General features: G+C 38.7%; 1 protein-coding gene across 1 annotated transcript; it reads left to right on the top strand.

Moving 5' to 3' along the window:
* Positions 1-16,148: 16,148 nt before the first annotated feature.
* LOC129925056 (uncharacterized) lies at positions 16,149-19,762 on the top strand. The gene is made up of 2 exons (XM_056023388.1): positions 16,149-16,798; positions 17,527-19,762. The coding sequence occupies exon 2, from the start codon at positions 18,419-18,421 to the stop codon at positions 19,760-19,762; it is 1,344 nt and encodes a 447-aa protein (XP_055879363.1). The 5' UTR covers positions 16,149-16,798; positions 17,527-18,418.
* The last annotated feature ends 253 nt before the right edge of the window (positions 19,763-20,015 follow it).

The following is a 20,015-nucleotide window of genomic DNA, read 5'->3' as shown; positions in this document are numbered from 1 at the left end:
GAAGGTTGACGGATCTTATGTGGTGCCCCAGCGGTCCACAGACCAAAGGATATGTGGAAGTGAATGTGAAGGTAGATGTGAACCTGGCCTAACTAATGTCTTATAATGAATATACAATTGCTCTAATTGTTTTGTAAAGGGACAATCTCTTATTTCTCAAGAAAAAAAAATGCAAAAAAAATTTCCTTTAGTACGATGTTCTATTACTATCGCAGGCTACTGCAGTTCACGCGATAATATGAAAAAAATTACTTATTAATTTTGTTTCAAATTGTGTCCAACTTATATGCATACTAAATAGATGTTTTCTCTTTAAAAAAAAAAGGAAACATTTTTTTGTGTGTAAAAGTATTAGTTAGTATGAAAGAACTTACTTAACTTAGCAATACAAATGTAAAAAAAAAAAAATTAATTTTGACAAATATTCTATAACCGTTTGCATAAATGTGTCATACATTGTGTTTACATTCCTACCAAGGAGCCTCTCGTGTTTGTTACTATTAATACTGAATAGTTGTAAAAGTGTATTTTTGTGGAAAAAAATGCTTTCATAAGTGATTTAAAAAATTAATTTTTTCGCTTTCAGAAAAGACAAAAGTCGCCGTTGCATCAGAACTTTGAATGGTCTAAAATATTATGGTGTCGGATTTTCACTATCTTTTCTAGTTTACGAGATCTAAACGAGACGGACGGACAGACATAACATACAAAACTAATTGAGTCTTTTCTCCTTTCGGGGGCCGCTAAAAATCAAAGCAGTGTTTTTTAACCACACAATTTTATTCCCCCTCCCGGCTCCTAAAAGCGAGATCTGGGGCAGCGTTGGGACCCCCCCCCCTTCCCAGTACAGTCTGAGTTTTAAGGAAACAAAAAGAAACTTTAGACATAAAATATTCCGATTTTATTGGCCACTACTTTACAGCTGGAAAGAGGCGGCTTCCGAACGAGACAGCCAGAGATCTATTTTAAAGGCCGGGAAATGATAGACGTGGCGAAAAGTGAACTTAAACCGAACACCAACAACCAAAAAAAAGGTTGTTTCTGCATACAGATCAGAGAAATGCATTATGCTGGCGTCTTGAGTGAAACATGCATTTCATTAATAATGAGGAAAAATACGAAAGTCAAATGAAGTAAATATAGAAGTCGGCACGGGAAAATATGATATTGTTAGGGACGTTTTTTTTTTTGGAGTGACATATCTCACTGATATCGTTGTAATATTATCTTGGTGTTAAAATGTAGCCATAATTTCTTAGGCTAACTCGTCAACAGGGCGATGTGCGACAGTCGGAAGAAAAATTGGTCCGCTCTGACATGATAAAGACAATGAGAAAGACGAATAGACTCGCTTTTGTGAAAACGTATTTAAATGTTTTCATATTCTTACCCCCCTCCCTGAAACTCACTCTTTATTAAAAATAAATTAAAGTAGATTCAATAAAAAAAAATTCATTCATGAATATCAGAAAGTTGATAAGTTTTTGGCATTGTTCCATCTTGAACAAGTATTGCTACATTTATGGCAGTTCAAAATAAAAACTGTACCATGAGCTCCTCAAGATCTGAGTTTTTCGCTTTTGAATTTCTGGGCATGATGAAAGAGTGACGTGGCTGATCTGGGCATGATGAAAGAGTGACGTGGCTGATCTGGGCATGATGAAAGAGTGACGTGGCTGATCAACGTAAATTGACATTGAGAGACAAGGGAGGGTGCGCTGGCAGCTACGAATTTCAAGGCACCAAGCAATGTCTTTACAAGCAACGGCAGAAGTCCAAGCACTCATTCATGAGAAGTGGTTAAAAGCTTGCAGGAATCCGAGAGATGGCCCGTAGTATCTGACAGCATATGCGTCACCCGGATAGCGACGATCCATGGTGGGCAGTTGAGGAGTTCAGACTCAGAACAGTCGATCATTGCGAAGTGTCAGACGGAACGATATCCTGTTAGGGTATTCTTTGTCCGGTTTCGTCCAAACTATGACTCCCGATGTCATCAACGTTGGGAGAGCGTGAAGACAGCGGCGCATATCTTGCACAAGTGTCCCCTACTCCGAGAGTTAAAGGGGGACCTATCTGGACGGTCACTTCATCAATATGGGGGCTACTGGGCAGATTCTTGCCAGAGCACTGAGGGAGGATTGGTCCTTCTTGATCTGTTCTCATTCGGTATTCATCTCAGTATTTTAGATTCTTGTAAAAGGCGTTGAAAATGGATCTGTTGTTGTTTCCATACGCCCAACAAACTGATGACGTATCTATATGACGTCATGCTTGCGGGAAAAGAAGAATAGCAATCTTTTTTTTTATAGCGATAATCGTTTTGATGTCCGAATAATGTGTTGGCATCGTCTGACAATCTTTGTCATCTGGCTGTCTGTCTGTCTGTCTCCATCTTTTTGTCTCTCAAGCCAAATATTATTATTTGGTTGGGTGGGAGAGGGGGGAGGGGAAGAAGCAGGGCCGGTCCTAGCAATTGCGGGGCCCTATGCGAAACTGATTGCGCGGGGCCTAGTCTGTACGGGAATAAGGATAATAAGTGAAAATTAATATTTTGCATAAGAAAAAAATTCGACTTTGAATTGTATTCATTCTTTACTAAGTTAAAAATTGCGATCTGTACTTTACGAACCTTGTAACCAATGGCATATTTATATGCCAGTAACTATAAAAGTAAATAAAGTATTCGAAATACCGATGTAGGTAAAAACTCGCCCGATTATTACATTTTAATACATGAAAGCTGACAATGCCTTTTTTCTTTCATCGCGCGTAGGATTGTCGTTTTCCGCAATGAATGACGCCCACAAATGACAATTTGTCTATTTTTCTGGAGATTTTAAAGAGTTTTCAGGAGATTTTAATAAATTCAGGAGATTTCCAGGAATTTTTCGTATATATTTTGCAATTTAATAATTACACTTTGAATTAGCGAGGGGCCTATGAAAGCGCGGGGCCCACTGCAACCGCATAGGTTGCAGTGGCCTAAGACCGGCCCTGGGAAGAAGTGTTCCAGCGAGAATGAAATGTTGAACAAATTTTCTTTGAACACGTGACGTAGGGTAAGACATAGGGCCGGGTTAAAACTTAGAAAGGCCCTAAGCTACTTGACATATGAGGCCCTTTAGAAGTAAATATGTTAAATGTCAATGCAGAATAAGAATTTAGGATACCAAGAGAGTGAAACTGATTTACAAGGCAGGAGTACATGTGTATAAATAATCAAATAATACAATTTTAAATTTCAATTATTATTATTCAAAATAAATTCATTCCGACAATTTTTGGAGGGTGGGAGTGGGGGGAATCAAGATAGTGGGGGCCCTAAGCTTGTGTAGCCTAGAAGTAAATCCTACAACGGATATGTTTGTTTTATCTTGTCACACTTGATAAATTCTTATCCCCCGAGGGGATAGACTAGAATAGGTTGGTTGACCGGATGAGAATAAAAAGAAAGTATAACTATAAAGCCTACCCCATTTCAATAGCACAAAACATTCAACTGACCTTTTTTTGCCATTAACAATATATTTTTTTTTCTTCTGAAGATTGGTCTACTTCTTAGGACGACTTTCTATTCATGTTTCTGAGTGGTCAGTTTTCTGGACACCGATCTACTGTAATGTTTCTAATGAGTAGATATTTCAAGACGACTTTCTATTAATGTTTCTAAAATGTTTATGATTGCTTTAAATTGAAAAGACCTTTACATGATTCAGAACTAATTACAATCAACATTGGAGGTCAGAGTGAGAATAAAGTTTTAACTATTGCTGGTCATTTTTTGTTTCTCTTTTTTGTCATGTCATAAGTACATCGAAGTGTTGGCTATCTGCTTGCCCACACATTAAATCTCTCCCCCCCCCCCCGGGGTAACTGCTGCTGACGACCCTTAAAAGTAACATTGTAGCTAATCGAGACCGATGGTCTTAGAAGGTCTGAATACTAACCTGCTAGGTCGCAACCTGTGGGCAGTGGAGACCAATAGCATGTTTCTACGTCACAGGTCTGTGTGGAGGCCTACTGCAACAATTGGTCTCTAGATTTCGCACATACCGTAATAGTGAGAGTTGTGTAACAGTGAGATAAGTTGGTGTGTAATAGTGAGATAAGTTGTTGTGTAATAGTGAGATAAGTTGTTGTGTAACAGTGAGATAAGTTGTTGTGTAATAGTGAGATAAGTTGTTGTGTAATAGTGAGATAAGTTGTTGTGTAACAGTGAGATAAGTTGTTGTGTAATAGTGAGATAAGTTGTTGTGTAACAGTGAGATAAGTTGGTGTGTAATAGTAAGATAAGTTGGTGTGTAATAGTGAGATAAGTTGTTGTGTAATAGTGAGATAAGCTGTTGTGTAATAGTGAGATAAGTTGTTGTGTAATAGTGAGATAAGTTGTTGTGTAACAGTGAGATAAGTTGGTGTGTAATAGTAAGATAAGTTGGTGTTGTTTTTTGTCAATGTATTTTATTTCGATACATTTTTTATTTATTTAAGAAGCTATTGTGGATGTAAGCCCGATTCCTTTAGCGTGTCCACTGGACAAAAATCTAAACTTATTTATAGTCATTGGTCCTTTCATTTAGTTATGCTTTCATTGGTTGAGACACGCACGTGTTATTGTTAGATTAATGACTGTGAGCTGTACCGGTCTAGTGAGAGCAACCTATAAGACACGCTAACCCCAGGTTGAGAAACCTTGATTTGTGTTCTAATGCTCCAAACCACTCAATTCTATGAGAACCACGGAGTCTACACAATGAGACTTTGATTCGCTTTGTTGACAGTAAAAGAAAAAAAGAAAAAAAATCCCTGTTCATGATTTTGATTTCCAATAGTGTTTTCATTCTTGCTCTTCATTCCAAATGCCAGTCTGCACGAGTCAGATACATGAATGCACCGTGCTATTAAAATTTTAATCTAGTGCAGTTTGAACCTTGAATGAAGAATTATCCATTGATATGTACTGTTTCAATTTTAACCTTTTTTTTTTGTCTGTTGGCTGACGTAAATGTATCCATTGATGCGTACTGCATATTTTTTTCTTCGGACGCCAGAAAAACAAAGCAATTACTTTGTACTGAACAGCGATATGAAATCTCTTTGGAAAGTTTCTTTCACAAATAGGTATTACTATAACATGCGTAGTTGGCTTACGCACAAATAGGTTCTTACTATAACATGCGTAGTTGCTTACGCACAAATACCAAAATAGATTTGAGCCCGATTTATTTTTTAAATAACAATTTTGTACATGCCTTAGATACAAAATAGAATGTAAGGAGTATGTATGTATGTATGAGGTATGTATGTATGTATGTATGTATGTATGTATGTATGTATGTATGTATGTATGTATGTATGTATGTATGTATGTATGTATGTATGTATGAGGTATGTATGTATGTATGTATGTATGAGGTATGTATGTATGTATGTATGTATGTATGTATGTATCATGGGCGTAGCCAGGGGGGGTTCTTGGGGTTCAACCCCCCCCCGAAATGAAATTCCCCCCCCCCCCGCAGGGAGGGGGGAACGGAATTAAGTGACTGATTTTTGCTTTCATTTTGTTTATTTTAGGTGAGATTTTAATACTAAATCATCAATCACCACAGCGCACCGAGGGGGTTTTGAGTTAAAAACCCTGTGTCAAGGGGTTTTGAGTTTAAACCCCCCTACCAGGGGGTTTTGAGATTTTAAAAAACCCTATCAGGGGGTTTTGAGATACAAATCCCTCTACCAGGGGGGTTTTGAGTTTTAAACCCCCTACCAGAGGTTTTTGCAGTTAAATCCCCCTCTTCTATAAAACAAAACAAAAAAAAAATGCAAACAGCAATCCCCAAATTCCAACAGCACAGTTAAGGAAGATTTTGATTTTAAAACCCCCTCCAAAATTTACGATAAACCCCTCTTCAATATAAAAAAGCAAATTACACATTCAAAATTTTATGAGCGTAGCCAAAGGGGTTTTGAGTTTAACCCCCCCCCCCTTTTCCAGTTGGGGTTTGAAACTAAAAAGTACCTCTTTCAATAAAAAAAAAAAAAAGCAAATTACACACTATAAAGTCTATGATATAGCCAAAGGGGTTTTGAGTTTAAATCCCCTCCTCCAGATGGCTTTTTCTTTAAAGTTAAAAACCCCTCCAGATGGTTTTGAGTTTAAAATTCCCCTACAGAGCGTTTAGAGTTGAAAACCTCTCTCTTCAATATTATTTTAAAGCAAACTACAGTCACCAAATTTTATGATCGTAGCTAAATGGGGTTTTGAGATTTTTTAGTTTAAAACCCCTCAACAGATGGTTTGACGAAAAAACTTTCCTTTTCGATATAAAATCTAAAGCGAAATACAGGCATGTAATTCCAAAAGCGTAGTCAAGAAAGGTTACAAATTTCTACCAGTGACTTGGGCTCCATTAATAAAGTGTGAATAGTCTTCTGCCGAAATTGAAAAACATTAAATATGGCTCAACAAAGATGGCTAAGACAGATTTTAGGAGTCAGTCATAGAGATCGGGTCTAAATCAAAGAAATCATATGCCGAACTGGGAGTCGAACCTTAGTAAGGTTGTGACAGAGCTTCGCATGAGGTTTTGCGGGACATGTTCTCCGACAAAATGAATTACGCAAAATAAGAGTTGCGGAAACAGCTTTCCGGAAAATGCGCCGAACGGCGCGAGAGGGTCTAAGTCAGTAAGAATAGCACATTAGCTTTTTGAAATAAAACTTTTTAATAGCAAGATAATGCACTGTAGATACCTCAGAATATGCATTTTGTTGGCTTTCAATGACAGAAATAGTGCTCGGAGTGCGAGCTCCCCCAGACACCATTGCTAACAAGGGCGGGGAGTCTACAATAAACAATAAACGTCTTCCGAAAGGGTCAGAATGTAATAAAGATTAATTATGTACACACACACACATATATTTTTTTTTCGCTGGGGGGGGGGGGGGATCCCCCCCCCCCAAAACCCCTCCCGAAAAAAAATCCTGGCTACGCCCATGGTATGTATGTATGTATGTATGTATGTATGTATGTATGTTTCTTTGTATGTATGTATTTATGTATGTATATGTCTATGTATGTATGTATGTTTCTTTGTATGTATGTATGTATGTATCTATATGTATATGTATGTATGTATGTATGTATGTATGTATGTATGTATGTATGTATGTATGTATGTATGTATATGTCTATGTATGTATGTATGTTTCTTTGTATGTATCTATCTATATGTATATGTATGTATGTATGTATGTATGTATGTATGTATGTATGTATGTATGTATGTATGTATGTATGTATGTATGTATGTATGTATGTATGTATGTATGTATGTTTCTTTGTATGTATGTATGTATGTATCTATATGTATATGTATGTATGTATGTATGTATCTATATGTATATGTATGTATGTATGTATGTATGTTTCTTTGTATGTATCTATCTATATGTATATGTATGTATGTATGTATGTATGTATGTATGTATGTATGTATGTATGTATGTATGTATGTATGTTTCTTTGTATGTATGTATGTATGTATCTATATGTATATGTATGTATGTATGTATGTATCTATATGTATATGTATGTATGTATGTATGTATGTATGTATGTATGTATGTATGTATGTATGTATATGTCTATGTATGTATGTATGTTTCTTTGTATGTATGTATCTATATGTATATGTATGTATGTATGTATGTATGTATGTATGTATGTATGTATGTATGTATGTCCCATATATAAATCAAAACCGTTTGACCAATCTTGATAAAACGTGGCATAATTGTTCCTAGGTGGAGACCGTAGTGTATGTTTAATGTTCCTTCCACAACTGCAAGGCCATACATTTGGTATTTGATATGAATTTGTCGGCTAAACGATTAAACCTATTTTCACACAAATTTCGTGGCAAAATAATTTTTTTAAAAGTGTGAAAATTCATCGACGTGACATAGATCTTAATCCAATTCGGTAGATCAGTAATACCCAGACTAAGACCATCAGGCAGCGAACAGGTCTTATTCGGCTAGTGTGTGTGTGTATGTATTTATATATAATACTAGCCTGACATTACCCGCGGCCTGCGGGTCTAAGTTTGTGTTTACTAATCTAGTGGATTGGATTTAGATGTATGTTAAACTTAGCTAATGATCCTTTCAAGTTTTTTCTCTTTCGCTACGAAAATAAAATTATTTGTGCGAAAATGTGTTTACCCGAAGCCGATACATACATATCTATCAAAAAACGAAAAGAGCGATAGATTAATAGTACAATTAAGACGGGTTTACCCGATTTGTTAAATGAATGGGATAATAAAGTAAACAATTAAACGAAATAATTTTTAGTTCGCGATTCATGAATGAATATAGATCTAGGCCTATCTCAACACGGCCTCGAAGCTTTCGTAAACGAATGTATTAAAAATGCTTTTGAAACACAAATTTGAAGGTTAATTTTAATAAATAATGAAATCAATAAACTACATTTTGTATTTTCATGTGTCAAAAAACAACAACTATAAATGCAAAGTTTAGTTCTTAAAATTAGATCTAGATCTAAATCATTTCGATCTTTTCTCATGTCAACATTGTAAACATGGCCTAGATCCATAAAATACTATAGCTGTAATAGAGTTGGTCTTTTTTTTTTTGAGGGTCTTAAGTTTGTTTTAGGGCCACAATATATACACTACGGTCTAAGTTGGTACCCAAGGAACATTTCTGCCAAGTCTTATCAAGATTGGTCAAGCGGTTTTTATTTCTATACGGGGGCATACATACATACATACATACATACATACATACGCCAAACATTCTACTTTATAGTATAAGATAAAGGTAGAGTAAGGCTTTGTATGTATGGGTGTATGTATGTCCCGTATAGAAATCAAAACCGTTTGACCAACCTTGATAAAACTTGGCATAAATGTTCCTTGGGTACTAACTGGTGTTAGATAGCTAGTTAAGTTAGTTGGGTGGCGCATTTTAATGTACTGACAGTGAACGGATATTTTAGAATGACGACATAGACTTTGGGGTTAGAGGTTACGATTGACTTATACAAATCAGTTACCGCTAGACTCTTGAGGGGATAACATTGTTTTATAGTGACAGACTAGACTGTGGCCCATTCTGTAATAAACGTTTGTTTGAAGTTCATCTTGAGTCAACTTGGTCACTGAGCCTGTGTTCCTGTTTAGTATCTGTTCAATCTTGTAACGTGAAGTTCATGCCCCGAACTCGCAGTCGTAATACACTCAACAAGGTACGCACGCACTTAGTCTAAATAATCATCTTTAGAAATACTTCAGCTACATCTGACTTACACATGCATCCGTTACAGTGTATAAGTAGCCCTAAAACAAACTTAAGACCCTCAAAAAAAAAAAGTTGCCCAACTCTATGAAAGTATTTCTATTTCATGGATCTATGCCATGTTTACACGAGAAAAGATCGAAATTATTAAAATCTAGATCTAATTTTAAGAACTACACTTTGCACAGATAGCTTTTACTTTGAAACATGAAAATACAAAATATAGTCGGTCAACGTCAAAACTTAAAAACACAATGGTCGCTAAAGAATCTGTGAGGTCTCTCCTTATTACAATGTTATATAATTCCCATAGTCCACAGATTTTACATTCCTGCATTGAAAAGAATTCGCTAAAATGTCATTATTATGATTCTATATAAGTTTATGATTTCCGGGTCAATAGTTCAAATAAATGTACGACATCTCGACAGCTTGTTTGGACATTTGGTACAGATTTAATTTTCTTTTGTGTTTCCTGTAGAGAGCTCTGAGGTTGTGCTGCGTAGAGAGCTCTGACATAGGTTGTGCTGCATACATTTCCTGTAGAGAGCTCTGACATAGGTTGTGCTGCATACATTTCCAGAGAGAGCTCTGACATAGGTTGTGCTGCATACATTTCCTGTAGAGAGCTCTGACATAGGTTGTGCTGCATACATTTCCAGAGAGAGCTCTGACATAGGTTGTGCTGCATACATTTCCTGTAGAGAGCTCTGACATAGGTTGTGCTGCATACATTTCCTGTAGAGAGCTCTGACATAGGTTGTGCTGCATACATTTCCTGTAGAGAGCTCTGACATAGGTTGTGCTGCATACATTTCCAGAGAGAGCTCTGACATTGGTTGTGCTGCATACATTTCCAGAGAGAGCTCTGACATAGGTTGTGCTGCATACATTTCCTGTAGAGAGCTCTGACATAGGTTGTGCTGCATACATTTCCTGTAGAGAGCTCTGACATAGGTTGTGCTGCATACATTTCCTGTAGAGAGCTCTGACATTGGTTGTGCTGCATACATTTCCTGTAGAGAGCTCTGACATAGGTTGTGCTGCATACATTTCCAGAGAGAGCTCTGACATAGGTTGTGCTGCATACATTTCCTGTAGAGAGCTCTGACATAGGTTGTGCTGCATACATTTCCTGTAGAGAGCTCTGACATAGGTTGTGCTGCATACATTTCCTGTAGAGAGCTCTGACATAGGTTGTGCTGCATACATTTCCTGTAGAGAGCTCTGACATAGGTTGTGCTGCATACATTTCCAGAGAGAGCTCTGACATAGGTTGTGCTGCATACATTTCCTGTAGAGAGCTCTGACATAGGTTGTGCTGCATACATTTCCTGTAGAGAGCTCTGACATAGGTTGTGCTGCATACATTTCCTGTAGAGAGCTCTGACATAGGTTGTGCTGCATACATTTCCTGTAGAGAGCTCTGACATAGGTTGTGCTGCATACATTTCCTGTAGAGAGCTCTGACATAGGTTGTGCTGCATACATTTCCAGAGAGAGCTCTGACATAGGTTGTGCTGCATACATTTCCAGACATAAATCCCAAGAAACAAACAAAAAAAGCTATCGCCGAAAAGAAGGACATAAAGAAAACAAAATGGTCGACTTGTTATCTGTTGTATTGGAGGTCAACATTTTTGTGTCTGTTCTATCTGGATACTGGTGAGCTCTTACAGTAGCCGCGGTACATACATTTAAACATATGTATATAATATACATTGTAAAGCCAGTGCCGAAGACAAGAATAGGGGGCGTTAAGATAACTTCTATATACTCCCGACTTGTATGCTTTAGATGTAGCAAAATATGTAGGTCAAAGCTGAGTCTGCGGAGTCGAAGAAAATACATGAATTATACCTTTACAAACGTCAAAGCGGATGATTATCGCATGAGAGAACTAAAACTACAAGGAAATATAGTAAAAAAATAAGTGAAAATAAAAAAGACATAAAAAAAAGAGATACCTAGAAGAAACTAAAAAAGCTTATCCCAACAAAGACGTTTTTAAACAAGTGTTTTCTTGCAGCAAGGCCACGCACTGACGTCACTTACAGCAGAAAATCTTTCACGCGTAAATATTCTGTTTTGAAAACACGGTCACGTGGGGTATTGATTTCATCGCAATTTGTCGTCTGCCTCCTAGTTTTCAGCCGCCATTGTTTTGTGTTTAATTGGTCGCAGTTGCAATGTTTTATGTTTTTTTTTTTATTTTAGTCGATGTGTTGGAAAGTGGAAACGAATGCGAGTGACTGAAGAGTCCTGACATTACCTACTAAGTGTGTCCATCTCATGGATTCAATATTTGAGGTGTCAGGCGAGATGTAGCAGAAGTGACTGAAAACTTAGATATTCTATCCTTGAAAATTCTCCCACTCGTTTCATGATCTTTATTACTGCAAAAGCCTTCGAGCCCAATGGAACTGACCTTCTGGTTCCTTATTTTACAATGTGAATAGACTTTTGATTGGTCAATTGTTCTGTATAAATAAGGGGCCGGATATGGTCCGCTGGCCGCAGTTTATGCATCACTGATTTACTGGAGCAAATTAAAAGTTTTTAAATACGGCATCGTCTGTCCTATTTATTTTACTAATAGTTACGATTTTTAAAAATGTTATTATGTCAGATAGATTTTAAAAGTCCAGTTAATTGTGTACAATCTTATCTTATCTTATATTTTACAGACGTTACTTCAAAAACAAGGTATTTACGTTCTACGCGTTTAAGATAAGATAATTTTTATAGATCCAAACAAATGGAACTTCAGTTTGACTACAATTGACAACCTCAGCGTGACTACTGTACAATAACAATGTAGATGCAAATACAAACAACATTCACACACGAATTCTCGATGTCGACAGATGACCTTGTAACACTGACCGAAAGTGGGATAAAGGAGTTTTAAAAATGTTTCTGTTTTTGTTTTAATGGAAAGGAGACGACCACTTTGTTCAGATCTTATGTAACAGTGGTTAAATGGGCGCAGATTGTCTTTTAAGAATCGTGAGTGTTTTGGAAAGGCATCTCTTCAATCTAGTCATGTTAATCAAAGACTTGAACTCTGCTAAGTCGTTGGTTTCCTGGCTGATTCACGGTACAGTGAACCAAATGGAAATGAAACATGACAAGGTTACTATTTGGTGTTTCATTTTTAATTCATTCATTAATAACTATAAACAACATTGATGAAGTGATATCCTTTTTTTTCTGACAAAAAAGAATTTAGCATTTATCTCGGTACTTATTTTTTTTTTAAATCTACATTGAAATCTCAGTTAATTATTGAAACGTCGACATCTCGTCTCGTGCACGCGATATTCTTCTTGCGACGAGATTCACGCTAATGTATTCCAGTCACGTGATTTTTACATCTGCACGCTAAAGATGTTTGTGTAGATTGTAGATAGATCACGTGATATTGATTCTTTTAGTAACCTTGATGTTTGCTAAGCAAGCACGGAGTGAGGCAGGGCGAGACCTTTTGTTACAGTAGGCCTCAACACTTACTTTAGACGTTCAGACCTGTGACGTGGCAACACTTACTTTAGACGTTCAGACCTGTGACGTGGCAACACTTACTTTAGACGTTCAGACCTGTGACGTGGCAACACTTACTTTAGACGTTCAGACCTGTGAAGTGGCAACACTTACTTTAGACGTTCAGACCTGTGACGTGGCAACACTTACTTTAGACGTTCAGACCTGTGACGTGGCAACACTTACTTTAGACGTTCAGACCTGTGACGTGGCAACACTTACTTTAGACGTTCAGACCTGTGACGTGGCAACACTTACTTTAGACGTTCAGACCTGTGACGTGGCAACACTTACTTTAGACGTTCAGACCTGTGACGTGGCAACACTTACTTTAGACGTTCAGACCTGTGACGTGGCAACACTTACTTTAGACGTTCAGACCTGTGACGTGGCAACGAGCTATTGGTCTCCACGGCCCACAGTTTGCGATGTTGCAGGTCAGTGTTGTGGTCATCTGGAAATGACAGACTTAAAGGAGTCCAATACATGTATTTTCCTGACTGGGCACCAAAGAAAAGAGAATGGAAATGAATTATGTACGTTTTAAACCTAGACAACTTTATTTTTCTCTTCTGGTAACGTACATCTTTGATAGCACAATCAAGCGAAGCCTTACCCTTGATCAAATGAAATTTATACAAATGAAACAAGAACATAAAACAAAACCTGATAAAATACGCTAAAAGACGCAAAAATACAGACACTTTTTTCTTATTCCATATGCTAGGACAAATTTGTACAAGTGTTCCATCTGCCCAGGAGCCATTAGGGCATTGAATGGGTTGTCTGAATCAGCCAGGAAAACCAACAACTTAGCAGACTTCGTCTCTTATTAGGATGCATGATTAGATTGACACATGGATACGTGTATGGCGTAATTATTGTCTCTTTGATAGTAACGTCTGTAATTTATAAGATAAGAAGTTAGTAGGCCTGTAGTTATACACCCACTTAAAGCAGAACTACAGAGTTGATATAGATAGCTAATAAATGTAGAGTTTATAAGTCGATCGAATGATTAGTTACTCCTTCAAGCTGTTTTTATGGCATCTCAGAACGAACGAATCTATTCCATTAAGCTGTAGATGAATTGATCTATGTCTGTCTATCTGTCTGTATGTCTGTCTTTCTGTCTGTCTGTCTATATAGACCTCCTTTGTTTATCAATGTCCTCATCATGTTCTACATATTTCATAACTTACCGTACACTTGAACAACTTGTGAGAAAAGAGAAAGAAATGGAGCCAAAGAAAGATTGTTAGTGCATGTTGTTACATTGCTCCTGAGGAAACCCTCGAGTTTCTAGACAAACACAAACAAAAACCAATTCACTTTCTGAACATCTTCGTCTCCAGCAATCTCTGTTTCCGATCTGTCGGAACATCAAATACAACCAAGTTCATCTGACATCACTTGTCGCCTCCCAGGAGTTTAACGCGCAGCCTGACACTGAGAAAGTGACATTGCCATTGTTTGAAAGTCTTTTTGGATTAGAAAAGAGAAGGGGAAGGGTTAACTTTGTTTTTGTTCCTAGTTCACATCAATTCCGCTACTCCAATGTTGTTATGCGGCAAATCTAGGAGTGCAAGAAGGCTTGGTGTCTTTATCTTTCCAATCGTTGTTTGAACGTTTGCACTTTTGGTTTTCAGCATTTCCAATGCAGCTGGTACAGACTACCTTTGCCAGCTTCTGGAACTATGCATCAAGAAACAATCCATTAACTTGCATGACCTTTTCCTTATCTTATTATCCCTGAAAATTATATGGAAAGTTCATGTATCACCCTTACACTCTAGTGCTTCTTATCTTTAGAGAAGGAAGTAGGCATTGGTTCTCAGTGTGAAATGATGACTGGTAGATAGTTGTGTGCATATATATAACAATTATTTCCTAGATTCCATTAAAAAAAAGAATTAAAAACGGCTCTTTCCTGTGCATTTACACTTTTATACGATAGAGTCCATCCGGGATTAGCTGTTGTGGTGGTACCAATACTGACTATTTCACATTTCACTTCTCCAGTCGAATAGCTATCGTTCTTGGTGAACAATAATAAATGGACCTACATTATGAAATCTTCCGCTCTCCCTTTGGCTTTTTCTTTCTCTCTTTCTCACCCCCATTGATTCGTCTGATGACATCGGCCTCGTTGTCTTTGCTTAAAAAAATATCTGATATAATTGTCTTGGGCCAGACAGATTTATTATGTCCCAAATATTGCAATGGAAGAAATAGTGTCAGTTGGTTGTGTTATCTATCTTTAAAAATGTGTTACATAAATGGTATACAAATTAAAAATAATATGACTAATTACACGTCCAAGAATTGTTATTTGCTATTTCTTTGAGAGTTACAAACTAATCGGACTAATATCTCTCAATAATAAACTGTATGTATATAAGCGTATAAAATGTGTCGCCATACGATCTTTGTTCCAATCGTATATTAGTATCTAAGAAATGTGTATGGCCTTGATGAAAAATAAAACTGTTAAACGATTTCTATAAATGGCAAATTCTGAATAGACCTAAATAATTCATCTTTTCAAATCTCAGCTTTACAGAATTGGTCTTCTGATTGGTGGGCCTCAAGTGAATGATGTCTTCTCATTGGTGGAGCCCGAATGAATGGATGTCGTGTTCAGGAAGTCACGTTGGTTGGTTAACACAATACAAATGTGAGTGTGTGATGGTGTGCATTTGTGAGTGTAGGCGCTTGTGTGTGTGTGTGTCTGTGTGTGTGTGTGTCTCGCTGTTACTATAGGTAGGCTACTTGTTAAAAGAGAGATATCTATATCTGTGAGTCTCCCTCTCTCTCTGAAGACTAGACACAGTTCTCATTATGTTTTTATGTTGCTTTTCAAGATAGTAAACACTGTGGTCACATTCTGAAACTACCGACAGTATTCACGAGTTCATGGACATCTAAGCTAAATTAGTCCATTAGTTCATGGACATCTAAACTAAATTAGTCCATTAGTTCATGTACATCTAAACCAAATTAGTCCATTAGTTCATGGACATCTAAACTAAATTAGTGTATATTAGTTCATGTACATCTAAACTAAATTAGTCCATTGGTTCATGGACATCTAAACTAAATTAGTCCATTAGTTCATGGACATCTATACCAAATTAGTCCATTGGTTCATGGTCATCTAAACCAAATTAGTCCATTGGTTCATGGTCATCTAAACTAAATCAGTCCATTAGTTCATGGACAGCTATGTGACGAACCGTTTTAGCTCACTCAAGATATCACTCAGGTCTAAGCATTTAATTAATTTATTTACTCGCTATTAATCATCAATTTTATTAATTTATCCAATCAAGCGCTAAAAAACACAGCCACCACCCCTCCAATCCAACCCCACCCCATTTGGCAGCGATGTCACATTTTACTATCCCCACCTTGACACGTGCCACACTAGACTCTTGACAAGAGTACGCTCCCCTTTTCCTATCTTGGCAAACATCCGTTGACCCCCCCCCCCTTGTTGGGAGCGGCTGGTCACTTCAAAGTGCCCATTCAACTCAACGCCTCGGGCAACGCTGTTCGTCTGGCACTAGCCTTTATCAAGGTATAATCTCCCTTGATGTACCCAGCTCTGATAATCTCCCCTTCATAATCCACCTGACCACCTGGGCTGATTTCCTGGGCTTTCAACTCGCGCCTTCGCGCAATGTCTATCTCCCGGAAACTCTCGTCACGGTCAAGCGTGGACCCCCTTTGTCAAAGACGTCAAATAGTCTAGACCACCTTTGCACCTATCTCCCGCCACTCACCCCCCCCCCCTTGGCTATCCACGTGTATATGGACAAACTTCATCGTCCGATCTCATTCACGCTGGAGAGCCCACAGGGAGCACATCTATCTCTTGCTTGAGCTCTAGACTATTTTCATTCCCTTATTTCACTTTGGATTGGTGGTATGTAACTTTGTAAAGTGCTTGAGAACCATTTTACTTAGTAATGTATATATATATATATTTGTGCATTTATTACTACATTATTTGTGTATATATTTGTGCATTCTTATCATGGATAATGTAAGTAGATTACTGTATACTTATATTTTATATCATGACTTTTGTGGCTAAATGTTCAAACCATCTGGACTAGAATTTATTAACAATTCTTACCAGATGTATTTAGCTCTTTAACTATTATTAATTTAACTCTGCTATATTAGCGCTCAGCACGAGCCTTTATTATATTATCATTGATTAATTCCTTGGCAGGGAGTTATCGAAGCATTTCTGTAAACATGTCTTATTACTGAGTATGTATTTACTTATGCTCTATGTTTACTTATGTGAGAGCACGGGCGAGTATCACACGTTGATCTCCCCTTCTCCTTTCATCTCATTTATCTTAGTGATGTATGTACTTGCTATTCACCGTGATTGGTTAGCGTCACTTATATTACTAATCACATATCACTTATTACTGTTTGTTATTTCCCTTTATGGGAGTCCCCATTATTATTGTTATCTCCCTTGATGGGACACTATATTCATTTGTTAGGTCCCTTTGATAAATATGAAACTAGCTTATGGTTTCTATACACCAGTCTGAAGATGTCCTTCACGGAAAGGCATCTACCTCCCAGTGTTATCATTATGGCTAAACCGACGCATACATCATATCGTTGCAGCTTTTATCTATAGGCTACATCCGCCTGAAATCTTAGCAACCTAAAGCTGATAGCAGATTTGCTGGCACCAGATCTGTAGACATCAGACCTACTCATCCTTCAAGAGTCCAAGTAACAACGCTAGCCACAGACCCGTCACTGGCTTAACTGATTGGTAGACGCAGCTTAGCTCTGCAACCATACAAGTTGGACTGCACACGGAGCCTGGATCCACTACGCCAGCCCACCAGCAGACAGCATCAGTATCAGCCACACCAGTCTCACCAGTGCAGCACAGGACCAAAAGCTAAGCAACCAGCCTAATGACACTCAGACCACTTGGTTCTAATATCTGATGATGATAGTCTCCTATATATGTAAATACGCTAGATCCCATACTAGCAACTGTACAGCATTTCACCTTCCATTATCTTATTTTGTATAATAAACTGTACATAAGTTTACATCTAAATATAGTATTTGTTGCCTGCATTATAACGCTGTGCTTGTAGTTTATATGTGCAAGTAAGGATTCTCAAACCATAAAAATCCCCTAGACACCCAAAACGGCCAATATCTTAATCCGACTTGTCACAATGGGGGCTCGTCCGGGATTTACCCAACTAATACTTCAAGCACAGCAGGCAACTTCCCAGTATTTTAACTATCATCATTGTTAGAGCACAAGACTATAGAGTGTCATTCAGAGCTATTTTATTTTTATAATTTTGTATTGCTGTGATTGTACTTCATTTACAGGTTCTTAAGCACCAAACAAAGGTTAATACCACCTTTCCTATTACTCTTAAGTAATTGCTTTCAGCAGCTCCGTCATCGTCTCCACCTCTTACTCTACCTTCCGCTTTTCCCCCCTCATTACCCACCACTCACCATCCTAGCACCCCTCACCACCATGGCCAGTGGCACACGCTCTAAAGCGGACTCTGACATGAAACAAAAAATAGCTGAACTCAGAGAACTCGCGGCCGTCATATATGACGATGAGGCAACGCAGAAAGAATTTCTGAGGGCAGAATTTGAGAAGGAGAAGAAAAGGGAACATGAAATAGCTATGGAGAGAGAGAAAAGGGAAGCTGAAGTAGCCATAGCCAAAGAGAAGGAAAAAAAGGAAGCTGAAATAGCTATAGCTAAAGAAAAGGAAATCACGGAGCGAGAAAGGGAAAAACAAATAACTGAGAGAGAGAGGATAACCGCGGAGAAAGAGAACGGAACCGCCAGTCAAGCTTCCTCCGGATCTCGCCCGGCTAGCCCTGCCTCCCAGCAAAGTTCCTCAAACGGCCTACCCCACATGCCAATGGAGCACTTCGACGACAAGACAGAGAACATCGAAGTTTATCTTGTCCATTTCGAAGAAGTTGCGAGCTACTACGGTCTGCCAGAGGAGAAATGGTGCTTCCGGCTATCCCAATGCCTCCGAGGCAAAGCCTACGAAGTTTACTCTAAACTTCCCTCCGGCCAGCGAGAAGACTACGCAGCCCTCAAACAGGCGCTACTCGTCCAATTCGAGCTGACTGCCGAGGCTTACCAAAAGAAATTCAGGACATCCCGCCTAGAGCGCCGAGAGACCTACGGTAATCTCTGCGACAGGTTGGACAAATACCTGAAGAGGTGGCACACTCTCAGCGAACTGCCAGAGACCTTGGACGGCCTAATGAGCCTCATACTCGCAGAGCAGTTGCTAGAGTGCCTGCCGAACGAAGTCAAAATCTTTGTTAGGGAGCAGCAAGCCGCTACACCAGCCGACATAGCTTCAGCTGCAGACCGGTACGCGACTGCCCGCAAAGACGTTAAGGACATCAAAAGCAAGACCTCATCCTCGGACAAACCAGAGGACCAGCCAACTTCTTCCAACAAACACGCTCCTTCTAGCCAACCCGCTCCTTTTGCTAAACCTCAGCACCAAAAAGCACCAATCCAACGACCAGCCACGCCTACTAGCTACGACAGACGAAGCCACCCGCCTCGACATGGCCAGACCAATAACCATCACCGTGACCGGAACGGCACGAGTGACCACAGGCCCAATCGACAGCAGCAGGCTCCACGTACTGTGTCAGCCATGACTGAGCTCCCTGAACCCTCTTTGCATAATCAGCCATCGCCTCTTGATGAGGAAGAGGAGGACTATTACGTCATATCAGCGCTGACCGTGGCCCCTGAACCCACTGCTTGTGGCCTTACCCAACCCTTACCCAACCGATACTGCCTCACCCCACCTTATCACCTCCTGGGGTAGAGACTATTCTGATTAACGGATCTCCTGTCCAGGCACTATTCGATTCCGGATGTGAGGTGAGCTCTGTCATCAGCAAAGCACTGGTCGACCCATCGGATCTCACTGGTGGATCAGTGACGGTCCAATCTCTAGACCGTGGCATTCCTCCGAAGGTGTATCCTATCGCTCGGGTCCACGTAGAATGCAAGTATGTACATGGCACCATTGATGCAGTAGTCATGGACTCGCCAGTATACGACTTTGTTCTAGGCTC

Source organism: Biomphalaria glabrata, chromosome 3, assembly GCF_947242115.1.
Source record: "Biomphalaria glabrata chromosome 3, xgBioGlab47.1, whole genome shotgun sequence".
Classification (NCBI taxonomy): domain Eukaryota; kingdom Metazoa; phylum Mollusca; class Gastropoda; family Planorbidae; genus Biomphalaria; species Biomphalaria glabrata.
This window is presented reverse-complemented; position numbering and strand designations above follow the sequence as displayed.